Raw genomic sequence first — 18,992 nt, forward strand, 5'->3', positions numbered from 1 at the left:
CTGCCTTTAGCAGAGTTTTCGTATAACAACAGCCATCATTCGAGCATCGGTATGCCACCCTTTGAGTTGTTGTATGGTCGGAGGTGTCGCACCCCCATCTGTTGAGGAGAAGTGGGGCAGAGGGTGATGGGTAGCACGGAGATTGTACTCCAGACGACCAAGCAGATTCAGCAGGTCAGGCAGAGGTTGTTGACTACGCAGAGTCGCCAGAAGAGTTATGCAGACAGGCGGCGGTCCGAGCTCGAGTTTCAGGTTGGCGACCTTGTGCTCCTAAAGGTCTCTCCTTGGAAAGGGGTGATACGATTCAGGAAAAGGGGCAAGTTGGGACCCCGGTATATTGGACCCTTCAGGGTAATTGCTAGGGTGGGCCGGGTAGCCTACCGGTTGGAGCTACCTGCTGAGTTGGGGTAGATTCATGATACCTTTCATGTCTCGCAGTTGAGGAAATGTATTGCCGACGAGTCGGCAGTGGTGTCATTGGATGATATTCAGTTGGATGCAGGCCTGAACTATGTGGAGAGACCAGTAGCGATCAGGGATCGGAAAGTTAAGGTCTAGAGGAACAAGGAAATACCCCTGGTACAAGTGCAGTGGCAACATCGGAAGGGGTCCGAGCTGACATGGGAGACCGAGTCTGAGATGCGGGATCAGTATCCAGAGTTGTTTTCAGTATGAGACATCGGGGGCGAAGTCTGATTCTAGTGGGGGAGAATTGTAACAGCCCGAAATCCAGGTATTCTTCTTTTGGCCTTACATCTTGGTTAAGTTGATTATTTAGGGTTTTCATGGTAGGTGAGTACGCTGGGCGTACAAGGTGTACGCCGCGTGTACTCGCGCGCCTGATTTGGACGCGTTTCCCCTCAGGTACGCGGGGCGTACCCAAGGTTACGCCCGGCGTAACTTATTCAGACCCAAACCATAAATTCCTTTGATGGGGCTATAAAAGGATCATGTGGATGGTCTTCTCAGCCACCATCCCTCAGAGTGAAACCCTAAAAAGAGTGTACCCTCGTTCTTAGGCCATTGTGTGTGTATTCTAAGCTTGGTGGTGTCATTTCAAGGTTGCAAAGGAGAAGAAGAGCTTGTTGGAGAGGCTAGAAGTGGTGCTCAAGTGTAAATCTGAACTTTGCAAGGGCTAAAGCTTCATTTCCAGGTATAAAGTTCGGATCTTGTCACCTGGTTCATGTTGTATGCTTAAAAGGTCATTTTCTAGGGTTTAAGTCCCAAAGGTGGAGACTTTTGTGCAAATGGCCTCCATAAGCTTAGATACTTCATATTTCTGATCTATTGGGGTTGTAGACTCATAAAAATGGCATCTTGGACATGGGGTTTGCACCATGCATGAGATCTAGGTCCTTGAGTTTGAATAAAGGGTTGTTATGTGATGTTGGATCCTTTACAGCCGTGCCAAGGCTTAAAGGTCTCGACTTTATGGGTTTAGACATACTAGAAGAGTCGGATCTAGAAGTGGAAGTAATGGCTTAACCGATTAAGAACAGAAATGGAGAGTGGCTGATTCTGGGGGTTACGCTGGGCGTAACTTCCAATACGCGCAGCGTACTGGGTGGAGACCCCGATCAGGGAAGGGTTGGCGACATATGCCCCACGTACATCTAGAGTACGCCCCGCGTACTCTCTGGGTTTGACTTTTGTTGACTTTTAGGGTTTTGGTCAACTTGAGGACTTTAGGTCAAGGAAGGGTAAAATGGTCTTTTACCCTCTGAGGAATGATAATAAGGAATAAAGTTCTAAGTGGTGGAAGTCCTTGTGTAATAAATGATATTTTTATGTTTAGGCAAGGTTGAGCCGTCGTTCGGGGTCGGTGTTAGCGAGGACACGAGATCTTAGACTTTCCACGAGGTGAGCCTTCTCACTATACTATACCCGGAAGGGTTTGACTGTGTGACCGGAAGGTCGAATATGGTATGAGATATATGTGTTGAGTGTGATAAGTTAATCGTTATATGTGCCATGTATGATATGCTTGATATGGGCCGGAAGGCGAATATGTTATGGGCCGGAAGGCGTTGTAATGTGGACCGTAAGGTTGGCGTGGGTAGGACCGGAAGGTTTTCCTAGTCGGGACGAAAGTCCCCTGAGACACATGGACCGGAAGGTTAGGGCCTGGAAAGGCGTATGTGCGTAGGTTGTATTTTGGGGAACTCACTAAGCATTTATGCTTACAGTTGTTGTGATATGTGTTTCAGGTACCAGCGAGGACCGTGGGAAGGCGCCGGCGTGATCTGTACACACTGATGGAGGATTTATGATCTTGGGATTTATATGATTTGTATTATGACATGATACATTGGATCTTTATGACTTATTTGGATGGAAATATATTTTTAAGAAATGAAAATTTTGTTTTAAAATTTTCCGTTGTTACAATTATTAGGCCAATATTAGTTTGTGTATTATGGCCCTATACTTGTATTATGTACTATATATTGTTGATTAATGAGAAGGGTTCGTTTTATGGGAAATATACCAATTATCATGGTATCAGAGCCCTCTTGTTCTTTCTCACCCTAGCCGCTACTTTCGTCTCCTTCTGTTGGATTCTCTCTCATTCTTCTCCTTCTGTCAATCCCTTTTTCTTGAATCATGCCAGACGCATCAAGTTATATTATTCCCACCTATGAAAAGCCATATGGTATCTCCAACACCAAGGCTTCCATCCCTATTGTCCTTGAACTTGAGAAACTAAATTATGATGCATGGAGAAATTTGTTTCAGACTCACTGTACAGGTTTTGGAGTGGCCGATCATCCGAAGCCTCCTAGCGGGAAACAAATCACAGATTCAGATGAATGGAATCGCATTGATTCCATTGTGCAGATGTGGATTTTCTACACTATTTTTGAGCCATTGCTTCAAATGGTTCTCAAGAAGGTAAGTTCTGCTCACGAAATGTGGAGTGATCTAGAGAGCCTGTTTCGCACCAACAAAGACACAAAGATCATTCAACTCGACAATGAATTACATACTATTATTCAAGGTGCTTTTGATATCGCTTCTTACTGCACTCGAATCAAATCCATTACAGACATGCTTGATAATATTGATTCTACTATTCATGAAAAGAACATTGTTATTTATACTATCAACGGATTACTTCCCAAGTTCGAGAATGTTGCTACAATCATTCGTCACAGTGATTCCATTTCCCTGCCTTCGTACCTTAAATCCCTCTCAATGCTTATGGATCAAGAACAACGCCTCAAACAAATCGCTACACCACCCAATTCTAATGCAACTTCTTCTTCTCCTACTGTTTTGATTTCCGAACAACAACATCAAAACATTAATAATCCTTCTAGTCGGGGAAATTTCAATCACCGGGGTGGTCGAACCGCTGGTCGGGGACGAGGCAGGGGCGGCGGAAGTCGTGGTGGTCGTTGGTCTCAAAATTCCAGTCAACATGTTCATACACCACATATGTTGGAACTTTGGGTGGTATCTTGTTAATCCTGTTGTTGTTGCTGCTGCAGGTCTCCTACCAAGCCCCACTCAACAGCAATGGAATTAGCCCCAATTAACGCCATGGACTCAACAACAACATCGCCCATCTGTTCACCAAAGTGCGTCCACCTAGCAAGCATTATGGGCCCAACAAACTCCTCCTCCATGGAACTGGTTTCAGCCTTTACCAAGGCGTCCAAATCAGCCCACCGCTTTGCCTAAGATGTTCAATACAATGTCTCTTAATGATCCTTCAAATGACGGATGGGTGATGGACACCGGGGCGACTTCTCATCTCCACTCCAATTCAGGTATACTCAATTTTGTTCGAAATAATACTTTTAATTCACCTTCGGTTTTAGTTGGAAATGGGTCTAAAATACCTGTAAGTAATTCTGGTCACTCTGTCCTTCCTCATTACAATATGTATCATCCTTTTATCCTTAAAAATGCGCTTATCACTCCTCAAATCATAAAAAATCTAATTTTTGTTCGTAAATTTACTCATTGATAATTCGTGTTCTATTGAATTTGACGGTTCTGGTTTTTCTGTGAAGGATTTTCTCACCAAGAAAATACTCCTCTGATGTGATAGTCCTGGCGATCTATATCCAGTTACCTTCCCTACTCCTCAAGCTTTTGTTTCGGTCAACTCAATCATTTGGCATCAATGTCTTGGTCATCCCGGTCAAGATGCTTTTAATCAATTATTTTCGCAAAATTTAATATTTTGTAAAGACAATAAGAGTTCTATGTTATGTCAGTCATGTCAGTTAGGAAAACACGTTCGATTACCTTTTCAATTATCTAATAATAATGCTACTTTTGGTTTTGAAATTGTACATTCTGATGTTTGGACATCTCCAGTCCTTAGCAATGTTGGTTTTAAGTATTATGTGTTATTTCTTGATCAATTCACCCATTCTTTACGGTTATTTACCCTCTTAAAGCAAAATCTGTAGTTTTTGACAAATTTGTCCAATTTCAGTATCATGTCACCAGTCACTTTCAATCTGAGATTAAATACTTTCAGTGTGATAATGGAGGTGAGTACAACAATCACCAATTTCACAACCTATGTAATTCTCATGGCATCCAAATAAGATTCTCATGTCCTTATACATCCCAACAAAATGGGAAGTCTGAAAGAATGATACGAACTATTAATAATACCATTTGTATTCTTTTATTCCAAGCTCGTCTTCCTCTACTTTTTTGGACAGAAGCTCTTCTCATGGCCACCTACCTCATCAATATCACACCAACCACCATCCTAAAAAATATATCTCCATATCAAAAGTTGTTTCTAAAAAATCCCAACTATTCTCACCTTCGGGTTTTTGGGTGTCTTTGTTATATATCCTCATATCCCTACTGATCACAAACTATCTCCCCGATCCACTCCATGCATTTTTCTTGGGTATCCTGGTCAACACAAAGGATATCGGTGTCTTAATCATCAAACAAATTCAATCATTATTTCGCGTCATGTTACATTTGACGAGACTATTTTCCCGTTTGGTTCCTTCACGCCAAACTCAGCTCCATCTTATTCCTTTTTAGATTCATCAACACTCCTAATTTCATTGCTACCACATTTCTCTATTCTTTAATTCCATCCCTCCATATTGATCACAATCTTGACACCTCTATTTCTAGTCTCGATATTCCCACTTCTCCCACCGAGACCACCACTTCGACTCCTATCTCCACCGATCCAACTCCAAATCCTCCCCCCACGGTTTCTAGTTCTCTTCCCACTCAAACTACTTCCTCCACTCATCCTATGATCACCCATTCTCGTCACGGTATTGTCAAACTTGTCCGTAAACTTAATCTCCCCACTCAATCCATCTCATATACTCCTCGAAACTACTTACAGGCTATTAATGACCCAAATTGGGTAAATGCAATGAAGGATGAATTTAATGCTCTTATCTCTAATAAAACTTGGGTTTTGGTTCCGAAACCTGCTGATGCGAATATTGTTAATTGTATTTGGCTGCTTAAAAAGAAGGAGCATGCAAATGGTTCTTTAGCTCGATATAAAGCTCGTCTTGTGGCTAATGGTCGTAGTCAAAGACCTGGGATAGATTGTGATGAGACATTCAGTCCGGTGGTTAAACCAACTACGATACACACAATTCTTTCTCTAGCTGTCTCTCAAAATTGGCATGTGCGCCAACTTGATGTTAAAAATGCCTTCTTACATAGGCATCTTCAGGAAACCGTGTATATGCATCAACCGTATGGGTCAGATTCGAAACCGTGTATATTCACTTTGTTCGTGACAAAGTGGCATTAGGTCAGATTCGAGTTCTACACATTACGTCCTCCTCTGAATATGCGTAAATCTTCACCAAAGGGCTTCTTTCGTCTCTATTTTTGGATTTCAGATCCAGTTTGAATGTTCGTCAGCTACCACCCATTCAAACTGTAGGGGCTGTTAATGTGTATTATGCATGTATTATTAGCAGTGTTCTAAAAGGCGCGTCATGGCGTGAGGCGTGGCTCCGCCGTTACAAAAAGCCTAATAATGTTGCTGTTAGGCGTGGTGCGTGGTAATGCGTGATATGGCGCGCCATGGCGCGTTATGGCGTGTTATGGCGCGTGTTTTTTCGTTTGAGACACGGTTTTTTGCTCTTTGTTATGTCTTTTCTAATCGGAGATACATGTATTGTGGTTTTCGTTAAATTTTTGTTACTAGTTATTGATCTAACACTTCTAAAAAGTAGTTATATGTAATATAAATTTATATTTATGTGGTAATATAATTTTAAATTAATACAAAATCGCCGCCTTACATCATGCCTTGAAAAACGTCATGGCTCGCCATGACTCGTTAAGCTTGAGGCTTGACCTTGCCGCCACGCCACGTCCCATGCCATTTAGAACCTTGATTATTATGCCCATATTAGTTTGTGTATTCTGGCTCCATACTTGTATTATGTATTATATACTGTTGATTTATGAGAAGGGTTCCGAGAAATATTGCAATTATCAATAGGTGATAGGTCACATGAGGTTAGACAAGAAACATTATCAATGATAAGAGTTTTACCTCAATAAACTTTAACAGATACTAATAGTATTTTATACAAAATTTGCACTCACACGTGATGCATGTGCTTTTTCGTTTATTTCAATCGCACGACAGGTATATACTCATAAATGCATATTACGAGCTTCTTTTTTTCCTTCCACAATCGATAAAGAAGGCCATACTAATCATGAGTTGTTTAATGACCAATAATATATATATATATATATATATATATATATATATATATATATATATATATATATATATATATATATATATATATATATATATATATATATATATATATATATATATATATATATATATATATATATATATATAGGGTTAGGTTCATTTGAGACCACTTATATTTTGTGAGACCGTGAGACGCATTTGTTTATTTATTTATTTTTTTTTAATTTTTTTTTAGCTAATTCATGTTCCGAAAATAATATTTAAAAAAAGAATTTTTTGATTTTTCCATTTATTTTGCATTTTAAAATTATTTTTAGAATATGTACAGTGTAATATTCTATTTAGAATATTTCACGTATTTTTCAAAAAAAATAGAATTTTTTTTTAATTTTTTTTAATTTTTTTTTAATTTTTTTTAGTTAATTCAAGTTCCGAAAATAATATTTAAAAAAAGAATTTTTAGATTTTTCCATTTATTTTGCATTTTAAAATTATTTTTTAGAATATGTCAGTGAAATATTCTATTTAGAATATTTCACGTATTTTTCAAAAAAAAAAACGGATTTTTTTATTTTTTATTTTTTATTTTTTTAATATTTTTTTTAGTTAATTCAAGTTCCGAAAATAACATTTAAAAAAAGAATTTTTGGATTTTTCCATTTATTTTGCATTTTAAAATTATTTTTAGATTTGGTCTCACGGTCTCACAAAATTAGAATGGTCTCAAATGAACCTGAACCTATATATATATATATATATATATATATATATATATATATATATATATATATATATATATATATATATATATATATATATATATATATTATTGGTCATTAAACAAGTCATGATTAGTATGGCCTTCTTTATCGATTGTGGAAGGAAAAAAAGAAGCTCGTAATATGCATTTATATATATATATATATATATATATATATATATATATATATATATATATATATATATATATATATTTCTTTCAATTAAAACAAACAACTGACTGAATATATCATTTTCTATTTCTTTTAATCAGTATTACAAACCAATTAATATCCAGACTTTTTAATCCATTAACATTATATGTTACATTTAAAGCCCACATATTACTGATTTTCTCATTTGATATAAATAAACAAACGGTGGACCCAGAATTTTTTCAAAGAGGGGCAAAAAATATTTTAATTTCTTTTATGGGGCAATAAAAATTTGAAGGTAAAAATATATTATTTTAAAAGGTTAAAATATATATATATATATATATATATATATATATATATATATATATATATATATATATATATATATATATATATATATATATATATTTTAAAAATACCTACTTTTAAATTTTTTTTTTGTTGTGGGGGCAGGTCCGCCCGAGTTATATTATTACAACTTTTTACATATTTTTGTTGAGGTTTCTAGTTAATGAATATATTTATCTTTATTCTTTTTATTTTTTTATTTTTTTTTATTTTTTATTTTTGAATGTTAGAACTTCTCCTAAAAAAGATTTAGTTATTGGAATCTTTAGGACAAGGATGAGTTCGTCTTCATTATCAAAATAATATGGTTGTAAAACAATTAAATTAAGTTTTAGGTTGGTTTTGTTTTTGGCTCAGGTTTAGTTCTTTTTAACATTTCGTAACTTCCAAAGTTTTTGGGTTTTAAAATGGACTGGTTAAGTAGTTAAAGAGTAATCAAATAACCATTACTAAATTATAAGTAAATATATTTTAAAACAAAAAAGCTCAACTATTATTATCTAAAATTAGAATAATATTTCAACATAACCTTCTCAAAATGTCACTATTAGAAATTTAAATCAAACATCGTCAATTAATTGGGGTTACGAATAAGGACTTCGGAATGGCAGTGCCAATCAAATAATCATGCTTGTTTTTTAAAGTTTCATAGGATTTAGAGTTTAGGATTCATAGTATAACTTCATATGTTATGGTTAACTAAACCGTAAAAAGCAAATCAAAATTATTTTTAAACCATAAAAAACGTCAAATTATATGGTCTTTTATATAACTAACCCAAATTAACATCTTTAATATAAAAATACTAACGATGACTTTTTGGATAAAAACATGAAAATATGATGCAATTTATGTAATTTGCACTTCTACTTATTGACTTTTTGTTCAATATACAATTATGTGACAAAAGTTTAGTTTGATTGTAAAGTTTTGAAGACTATACGGGCTTTGATATTTCTGACTAGTGTCTAGTGTATTTCATAATCCATATTATGATATTATGTTGGTATGTATATATTTTTTGTTTTAACAAAAATAAAATAAATCATCCGAAGGTGTTATGACTTATGAATCAATCAAAATTCGATTATTTATCTAGAGTATTTAAGGATGTGTTTGTCACATCTACATTATTATTATTATTTTATTTCTAGTTTCAGCAATCTACGTTCTAAACAAATTAAATATAATATTTCTTTCAATCATCCAATGAATTTGCTTATTTATTTTAACATAAACACGTCCATATACATACATATATCGTTCTAAAATATGTGGATTTGACTCAACCGACTTCGATTCAACATTGATTCTCACATCTCCTAAATTTCCTGTCCACGGTAAGAAATTTAGACAAATTGTTAAGACGATTTTATCCTAAAAGAAGGTTAATCAAATCACCCTCATACATTTCTCTCATCCCAAATAGGATCATTTCAAGATTCATAGCTTAACAATCGTAGAATAGATTAGGATCTTCATCAAAAACTCAAAAAAATGGATCAGAAAAACAAAAACTCAAAAAAACCTAAATATTCAAAATTCTCACAACAAGAACTTCCCGCATGGAAACCAATCTTAACCCCGGGATGGGTGATCACAACGTTCATAATAATCGGTGCACTTTTCATACCAACCGGGCTTTTAGCCCTTGCAGCATCCGACAGTGTGGTGGAAATCATTGACCGTTATGATGAAGCGTGTATCCCCGATGCCTATACTCAAAAAGCCGAGTCATATATTCAAAACCCTAATGAAAAGAAAACGTGCACACGGACTATAAGAGTACCAAAAAAGATGGTTGCCCCAATCTTCGTATATTATCAGCTAGAGAACTTTTATCAGAATCATCGTCGGTACGTCAACTATTTTTCAGATTTTGTTTCCTTATGTTCGATTACTTCATTTGTTTAGCTGGTTTTCAGATTCGTGAAAAGCAAAAGTGATAAACAGTTGCGGGACCCACAGGCCGAAGACGACACGCAAAATTGTTTCCCGATAGATCACACTGTCGATAATAAACCGATTGTTCCCTGTGGACTTATTGCTTGGAGTTTGTTTAATGACACTTATAAATTATCGTCTCGAGGCAAAGCGATAGACATTGATAAGAAGGGCATTGCGTGGAAAAGTGACATGGAAGCCAAGTTTGGGTCGGATGTGTATCCGAAAAATTTCCAAAATGGACCCTTGATCGGTGGCGCAAAGCTCGACGATAGCATACCCGTAAGTAAAATTTTGAGTTGCACTAAACTTTCTCTAAAGTGTAGTACCTATGATTCTAAGATGGTATAATTGTAGAAATGTTCTAGGGTTCAAACCTAGCACCCAATATACATGATTCTCTCAAGACGGGGTTGTATGTTTGTAGAAATATTCAAAAGTTCAAGCCTCGCAAGCCGCATTATAAAAAGTGTTCCAATTCCAATGTTGATTTGTCTCGTAGTATGCACTAGGCTTTATATTATAAGCTACCGAGCAGACTGTTGTGTATATTGATTAACGTGTCAACTCAATAGAGATTGATAGAAAAACTATCATTTTCGCAGAGTATCACGAAACTACATGTACAAACTCATAGAGTAACATTCACATTCGTTTTGTTTCAGTTGAGCAAGCAAGAAGATCTTATAGTTTGGATGCGAACCGCAGCGTTACCCAAGTTTCGAAAGCTGTACGGGAAAATAAACACTGATTTAGACGCACACGAGACGATCACTGCCGAAGTTGAGAATAACTACAACACGTATAGATTCGGCGGAAGAAAAAAGCTTGTCCTTTCAACAACTACATGGATTGGTGGCAAAAATGATTTTCTAGGGATCGCGTATATTTCGGTTGGTGGTTTATGTTTATTTATGGCAATAAACTTCATACTTCTATACGTCTTCCGCCCACGACGCCTCGGAGATCCATCGTATTTGTCATGGAACAGACAGCCGATCGTGTGATCCCCCCCCCCCTCCAATTATAGCAGTATACTTTCAGTTTCTTTTTCTTATTAGGACATTATACTTATGAAAATATAAACCGTAGCATATTTTGTACTCGGATGACATCGTTATAATCTAATAGATTTTTCAAACTAAAACATAGCAAATACTCACTAAGCAACACCAATATGTATGACAAACTTTTAACTATTTGAACAAGTTCGACTACTTTATTTTTTATTTTTTTTTAATTTCAAACTAAAACACACGAAAACATCAACGAAAGTACTATGAACAATATACACAATTCTAGATTCTAACAAAGAGAAGGCCTATTGTACAATGGAGGAAGAGAAGGGCAGTTTTCATTCATTTTGGCATACGGTTGTAACGTGTTGTATAAAGGGAGTTCCATTCTATACTCACCAAGAATTTGGCAAAACGGAAGGTGATCATCACCATTGTTGCACCACTTTGGTAGCCGTGTGTTGTTGCTCTCAAAGATTTTGAGCATATACGCATCACGAATCTGTAAAAAATAGTTTTTATTGCAATAACATGAATGAAAAATTAGATTATGAGAGAATGAGTTAGGGTTCATACAGTGAATTCGGTGACTTGAATAGAATCAGAAACAGATCCAAAAACTCCAGCTGCTTTATACATTTGTAAAATGAATGCAACACAAGTTGTTGATTTCCCATCACTGTATACCCATTCATCATTTTCTGGGATTGTTAACAACTCATCAAAGGACATGCCTCGTTTTTCTATCTCTTCAAGAATTCCATACAAATCCAAATCCTGTTAAATGTTTCAAAAACTTTTAACATTATTTGCATATATGTCATCTAAAAGAGAAAATGAACCTCAAGATTTGCTTCTTTTTTTTTTTTACCTCTGTTCCAAGACGTATATTTAGGGCTTCATTCCACATATTTGCAGCATATGCAGGCTGCATTCTAGTCCACATAGACATGACAGAAATCACCTGAAACCAGATACACGTGAGAGGGGCATTCATGTCTTTTGTATACAATCACAAAGATAAGAAACATATACCAAGTGAGCATCAAGAGGTGGTGGATAGTTGTCACCAATAGTATCAATCCAACTGAAAATCATGTTGTGATAACCGTATGGCTTCCCAGACATGCTTTGAGCATATTCCCATGCTGCACTATTGTTCCATTTTGCACGAACATCGGGATGTAATGGTAATAAAGCTATTTGAGGGTTAGAATCGTCCTTTAGTGCCAAATTCCACCATTCATCCCAAGGAATCGTCACAATAATTTCCTCACCCTACAAGATTCAAGATTCAAAGATTCATCATTCAAGATTCAAAATTCAAGATTCATCATTCAAGATTCAAGATTTATCATTCAAGATTCAAGATTCAAGATTCAAGATTCAATATTCATCATTCATCATTCAAGATTAAAGATTCAAGATTAACGATTAAAGATTCAAGATTCAAGATTCAAGATTCAAGATTCATCATTCAAGATGCAAGATTCAAGATTCATCATTCAAGATGCAAGATTCAAGATTAAAGATCAAAGATTCAAGATTCACGATTCAAGATTCACGATTCAAGATTCAAGATTCAAGATTCAAGATTAAAGATTAAAGATTAAAGATTAAAGATTAAAGATTAAAGATTAAAGATTCAAGATGAAGAGCACCATACCTTTTCATTCTCGTGTCCTGATTCCCCAACCCAAAGATTACCAAATTCATCCTTCAAACAAACTGCTGTATGACCAGCAAACGAGCCGGTGACCCACTTCTCCAATGTTTCAAAGCCACCCCATCTTCCACGAATCTTTGAAACAGCTAAAAAATCACCAGAATGGACATCAACAGGATTGATAACCGTCTTCCATGGCTGAGACCTCTTCTCAAAAGATGCACCCATGTGACTCTTCAAGAATGCAAGATTGGCATTCTGGCCAAAACCCGTGTTTGAAAACAGAGGCAAAACATCAACTAAAGAAACAAAGGTCCCTAGCATTCCCGCAGGCATTAGAAACACTGAGATTCCATGTTGTTTTACCTAAGAAACAAGAATGCAAGATAATAGTATATTCAATCACATTGTTATTAAATAAATCACGATAATGAAATGGACATGAGCTTACATATTCCAATTCAGCAGGTTCTTCCCACGATTCAAATGTCAATGTATGCTCACGAGCTGTGAAGTAGTAGTCCCATGTAATTCTGTAAGGTGTTGCAAAAACATAGAGATCCATACATGTCCAACTGTGTGCATCTGATGTCTGTAGAATGAAAAACGAAAGCAATCATTATAATCTGTGTTGTACATTACAGATATCGGCAAGTGAATTAGTTGATCGATTGATCAAAAGAAACAATTATACTCTATATCTTCACTATCAATTGAGGAATCAGAGAGATATAGACCAATTTATTGAACATGTACATACGAACCTTGAGATAGATAACACCGCCACCCAAACCACGATCATCGCCATGAGTGAAGTCCATACGAGCGTCATTGCCATAGAAACAAGCACCTTTCCACCCAATTGACCCGTTATGTGGGGAAATCGTTCCGACGAACGATGGCAACAAATCGACGGCGCTGCCGAAAGTGTTCATAACAGGCCATGAAACTTGACGTGGTAGAACAGGTAAGACATCGTTGACCCTAAAAGGCAACTTCAGAGCATCACCAAACTTTAGAGAAAACCCTAACACTAACCCTAGAATGCATAACAGTATTATCCGTGGCAACATCGTTGATGAACTTGGGCAATTGGAAAGATTATCTTGGCTTGGTGGGGTGTTACTTGTGACTTCGATCCATTGAATTTGTTGGGACTGATCTTTTGTTTGATTAGAAGGATGAATGTTGTGTTGAAGTTGGGGATAACTCAAGCTTTAGATGGAAAGAAGCGCAAGTTAGCCTGGAGGATTATAGTTTTTTTTTTGGCTCCATTATAGTAAAGATTAACGACAAAATTGGTTATGAAGTTTTGGCTTTTTTTCGTTATTTATTCATGAATGTTAAATCGTATTAAATTAAACTTTTTAATTTTTGTAAATATAACAATTAAACAATTGGGAGGAACTATATAAACTCAAACAGATTATCGGTTTAAGTGGGGATGTCGTGTAGACAAATTCGGATTCCTTTATATTCATTCACCTGATGACATTACATCTATATTGATTTAAAATTTAATTAATTAATTAATTAATAAATACTATAAAAAGAAAACAAATCATCTCCACATCACCCTACTCTTCATGGCTTCATGTATGTTACTAAACAATGACCAATCTAGAATTCAAACTTACCGTTGACAAATTTAAAAATCAAACTCATACATCCTACTTAAATGAAATGATAAAAAAATTGGTTATAAAGTTGGGTAAAATAATTATATATCGGGTCGGTTTTTCCATATATTTTTATGAAGGTGTTTGTTGTTTATTGTTTTGTTGTGGGTTATCAATTATCATCATGATCATAAGATAAAAAAAAATAAAAAAATAAAAAAAACTTGTTTCTTTTAAATAAAAATTTAGCATTATATCTAAAATAATAAAACAAATGATAAAAACAAATACATCTAACATTATAACTATGTATCTATAAGATAAAACATCAAAACAGATAATATATATAAAAAATAAAACTAGAAAAGTAAATTAAATTAACAGTCATATTGCTTATTATACCTAGCAACAAAAGTATGTATGTGGTTTCATTCGATCTTTTTAGGAAAAACTGTAATAAAACCCTTACGTATTGGATTTATAATCGATTTATTATCTATATTTTTTATTTAATTAAGTTCCAAAAACCGGTAATCATATTCAATTTAGTCATTTTATCGGTCAACATGTTATCCAACTTTTAAAAATTACAAGTTGGCCCAGATTTCAAAATTTATTACAAATTTGGTCCAAACTTTACACTTTTAGCCCAGATTTTAAATTTTATTACAAATTTATTCTAAAATTTACCCTTTTGACCCAACTTTTAGAATTATGTTATGAATTCATCATAAATTTAGTTTTTTTACAACTTTTTTTTTTCAAAAAAAAAATTTCGAATATGTTTTTTCTTTATAATATCATATTTATACAAAAAATACATATTTTCTCATAAAAAATCTTATATTTTCTATATAAAACCTTTTTTTTTTTTAATTTTTATATAAGAAATACCTATTTATAAAATTAGGTATTTATTTGTGGTGTAGATGGTTTCAAGAATTTTCTCATACATAGCATTGTAGAAATTTTTTCTGAAAACAATTTAAATCAATTGATTGAATCTATTTATATATGAAAATTCTTTTGAGTTTGCAATTTAGTTTTTTATATTAATTACAGATAACCATTGAGAAAAAATAATTAAGAAAAAAACTATTTTAAGTTAAGAAAATTAGTTTATTTAAATACAATTTATTTTAATAGTAAATATTTTATTCAAACCTTCTTTGGAAATATCTACAAACCTTTTATCTTTTAAAACGCAAATAAAAAAAAACACTTAAAATGAAATAATTGCTTTTAATCACTTCCATATCATAAAATAAGTATGTTTCTAAATTCAGTAGACAGAAAAATAATCAAGACGATTGAATCCATGTTAAATGATTGTTGTGTTTTTGTCTCCTTTGAGACTTTTTCATCCATATTATATTAGCCTTGATTATTTTTCTTTTTAATTATTTTAGAATTCATTATAACAAAATCAAATTAAGTCATAACACAACGAAAAATCAATTACAAAAAAGAGATAAAACTAAAATATATAAAAAAAAAGAATCAACATAGGATATCTTTAAGTTTAATATTATACTCCCTTTTAGTTTGGATCATCGCCTGAAAATAGGATTTCTTTTGACTATATGTTATGTTATTTTTATTAAACCGGTTTTAATTACATATTCTATTAGTTCCACGTAAATTACAAAATATAATCATTTATATAGCTATCAAAAGATTTATAAATGAAAATGTAAAATATAATTTATTATGTCAAATGAAATTGTTAAATATGTCTATTTATGTACTTAATAAATACCTAATTTTATAAATAGGTATTTCGTATACAAAAAATAAATAAATAAATAAAAGTTTTATATAGAAAATATAAGATTTTTTATGGGAAAATATGTTTTTTTGTATAAATATGATTTTATAAAGAAAAACATATTCGATTTTTCTTTTGAGAAAAAAGTTGTAAAAAAACTAAATTTAGGATGAATTCATAACATAATTCTAAAACTTGGGCCAAAAGGGTAAATTTTGGACCAAATTTGTAATAAAATTTAAAATAAGGGCAAAAAATGTAATTTTTGAAAGTTGGATTACCTGTTGACCGGGTCAAATGGCTAAATTGAATACGATTATCAGTTTTTGGGACTTAATTGAATAAAAAAATATAGAAGCTAAATCAATTATGAGACCAATACATAAGAGTTTTCCAATTTTTTTTATGTTATACTACCTATGTAACAAGACATTAAAGTCATCTTATTGTTTAGTATAGCAAGCAACAAAAGTATGTCTTTTTTGTTTCATTCAAGTTTCCTATGTTATATATATATATATATATATATATATATATATATATATATATATATATATATATATATATATATATATATACCTTCCTACCAAAGATTTCCTTCTTATTTGATCTTGATTCTCTCTCTCTCTCTCTCTCTCTCTATATATATATATATATATATATATATATATATATATATATATATATATATATATATATATCATTACAAATATATATTATTTCTAAATTCACATCAATTTGATTTATTCACTATATATTAATTACTATGATTTAAAAAACTATTTTCCATTGTAATATAGTTTCAATCTATTTACCATACTAACACTATTTTAAATTTAAAATTAAAAATATTGTTTAAAGAAAAAAGAAAACACGTTTTTTCCTCTCCTTATCCCTGGAACAAAACATCGAACATAAAAAAAGGAAAACGAAAACGAAAACGAAAACTATGGCTCCACTTGTCTCTCCTCCGTGTAACAACGTACATTTTCCAACCAATTTTTTTTTTTAATTTCAAAGAAAACACATTTTCTCAATTCAAACATTTTCAAAATTTTTACAGTATCAAATTATCCAACACATATCCCAAAAACTGAATGTATAACAATCCAGGATCCCCTCAAACATAACTCAAATCTCGGACGTGTGTACAATCAAGCCGACACCTTCTCGTGATCCTGAGAAGTACCTGAAACACATAACACATAACACGGTAAGAACAAGGCTTAGCGAGTTCCCCAAAATACCACACACAGCTCATTAGCCACTCGAGGCTCAACTCAATAAGACCCACCAATCAATGTGTCTCAGTGGAACCCCTTGGGGATGAGCGGAGTTTTGTGAGTAATAAATTCAAACACATACTAAACCAACAACCCCAGAAGTTAAGCGAAACCTTCATGGTGGAGATGGCTAATGGGAAAACCAAAACAACCAAAGACGTTTACGTAGGGTGCACATTAACATTAAACAACTATTCATTTCAAATAGATTTGATGCCAGTAAATATTAGGAGTTTTGATGTGATAATCCGCATGGATTGGTTAAGCCCCCACCATACTGATATTATGTGCCACGAGAAGGTCGTTCGCCTTCACCTCCCCAACCACAAGACCCTAATAATCTATGGTGATAAACCTAGCGCAAATCTCCGTCTTATCTCGTGCATCAAGGCACAAAAATGCCTGCACAAGAAAAATTATGCCTTCGTCGCCCACGTTGTGGATAAAACAAAAGAGGAAATAAACATCAAAGATATACCAGTGGCATTCGACTTTCTGGATGTATTTCCTGAAGATCTTCCGGGAATACCCCCAGAAAGACAGGTCGAATTTTGAATTGACCTAATACCGGGAGCCACATTAATTTCCAAATCACCCTATAGATTAGCTCCCGCTGAAATGCAGGAGTTATCCAGTCAATTAAGCGAACTTCTGAACAACGGATTCATCAGGCCGAGCTTCTCACCCTGGGGAGCTTCGGTCTTGTTTGTCAAGAAGAAGGACAGATCCTTCAGAATGTGCATCAACTATTGGGAGTTGAACGAACTCACTATCAAAAATCGATATCCACTCCCTCGGATTGATGATCTATTTGACCAACTTCGAGGAGCCAATTATTTTTCTAAAATAGATCTAAGGTCCGGTTATCATCAGCTATGAGTTCTGGAAGAAGATATCCCTAAAACTGCTTTTCGAACCCGATATGGCCATTACGAATTCGTTTTTATGCCTTTCGGTCTGACAAATGCTCTTGCATCATTTATGGACCTCATGAATCGAGTCTGCTGCCCATTCCTCGATAATTTTGTAATCATTTTCATTGATGACATACTTGATGGGTTTTAGCCATAAGAACTTTCCTATGTGCGCATGCAAAACCCTAATGCTTGGATCTAGGCTTTCTAATTAAACATGCTTTGAATCCAAGACTTCTAATGACTAATTAGGTATAAGAACAATACTAAATCAGATCTAGAATCATACCTTTGAATCTCTTGTTTGATCTTGTTGTCTTGGAGCTCTAGAGTCACAATTGTCACTCCTCTAATGGCTTACAAACACCAAATAGCAAGGAGGATGATTTGGGAGAGAGGAGAGGGGAGGGAATTCGGCCAGGAGTTCTCTACTTTAGATCAAGTTCCGATTTCCCTTTGCCATAGGGTCTATTTATACTTGTAGACTCCTTAAGGGTTACAGCTTAAACCGTAATTGGATAATCTTCTCTTAAAGCAATCCAAATCCATTCCTTAGATAGACTTGGACGATTTGAAGCTATCCCTAGCTTCTAGAATCCGTCCACCATCTATCCAATATGGATTTACAGTCTAAAGTTTAACTATCAAACAATTGACAGTTTATACCCTCTTATTTAATTAATCTCTTTAAGTCACCAAATTAATACCAATTAATTTATGACTTATATTAATCAAATAACAATATTATTATTCTTTATATTATTCTCATAATATATTAATAATATTTGTTCTCTCTTAATAAATCATCCTATCAAGT

The 18,992-nt window shown here is 34.0% G+C and overlaps 3 protein-coding genes across 3 annotated transcripts; 2 read left to right on the plus strand and 1 right to left on the minus strand.

Moving 5' to 3' along the window:
* Positions 1-2,604: 2,604 nt before the first annotated feature.
* LOC145068248 (uncharacterized) lies at positions 2,605-3,468 on the plus strand. The gene has a single exon (XM_079015206.1). It carries the CDS (start codon positions 2,605-2,607, stop codon positions 3,466-3,468), a length of 864 nt encoding a protein of 287 aa, XP_078871332.1.
* A 5,824-nt stretch (positions 3,469-9,292) lies between these two features.
* Positions 9,293-10,976, plus strand: LOC145066062 (ALA-interacting subunit 3-like). Its single transcript, XM_079013222.1, has 3 exons — positions 9,293-9,821; positions 9,891-10,191; positions 10,575-10,976. Exons 1-3 carry the CDS (start codon positions 9,463-9,465, stop codon positions 10,914-10,916), a joined length of 1,002 nt encoding a protein of 333 aa, XP_078869348.1. The 5' UTR covers positions 9,293-9,462; the 3' UTR covers positions 10,917-10,976.
* Positions 10,977-11,108: 132 nt separating this feature from the next.
* LOC145066061 (uncharacterized) lies at positions 11,109-13,873 on the minus strand. The gene is made up of 7 exons (XM_079013221.1): positions 13,356-13,873; positions 13,043-13,183; positions 12,592-12,957; positions 11,961-12,203; positions 11,797-11,889; positions 11,502-11,702; positions 11,109-11,427 (listed from the first exon to the last, which is right to left on the minus strand). Exons 1-7 carry the CDS (start codon positions 13,662-13,664, stop codon positions 11,215-11,217), a joined length of 1,566 nt encoding a protein of 521 aa, XP_078869347.1. The 5' UTR covers positions 13,665-13,873; the 3' UTR covers positions 11,109-11,214.
* Positions 13,874-18,992: the final 5,119 nt, after the last annotated feature.

The sequence above is a fragment of the Lactuca serriola genome, chromosome 8 (assembly GCF_051521515.1).
Source record: "Lactuca serriola cultivar US96UC23 chromosome 8, Lser_US96UC23_V15, whole genome shotgun sequence".
In the NCBI taxonomy this organism is placed as follows: Eukaryota; Viridiplantae; Streptophyta; class Magnoliopsida; order Asterales; family Asteraceae; genus Lactuca; species Lactuca serriola.

Bases quoted from the DNA above. Each gene is read 5' to 3' on its own strand.
- LOC145066062 (XM_079013222.1), top strand. From the start codon at position 9,463: ATGGATCAGAAAAACAAAAACTCAAAAAAACCTAAATATTCAAAATTC. The intron at 9,822-9,890 runs GTACGTCAACTA...GCTGGTTTTCAG, and splicing joins TTTTATCAGAATCATCGTCG to ATTCGTGAAAAGCAAAAGTG. The intron at 10,192-10,574 runs GTAAGTAAAATT...GTTTTGTTTCAG, and splicing joins AGCTCGACGATAGCATACCC to TTGAGCAAGCAAGAAGATCT.
- LOC145068248 (XM_079015206.1), top strand. From the start codon at position 2,605: ATGCCAGACGCATCAAGTTATATTATTCCCACCTATGAAAAGCCATAT.
- LOC145066061 (XM_079013221.1), bottom strand. From the start codon at position 13,664: ATGTTGCCACGGATAATACTGTTATGCATTCTAGGGTTAGTGTTAGGG. The intron at 11,890-11,960 runs GTATATGTTTCT...ATCTGGTTTCAG, and splicing joins CACCTCTTGATGCTCACTTG to GTGATTTCTGTCATGTCTAT. The intron at 11,428-11,501 runs GTATGAACCCTA...TATTTTTTACAG, and splicing joins TTCAAGTCACCGAATTCACT to ATTCGTGATGCGTATATGCT.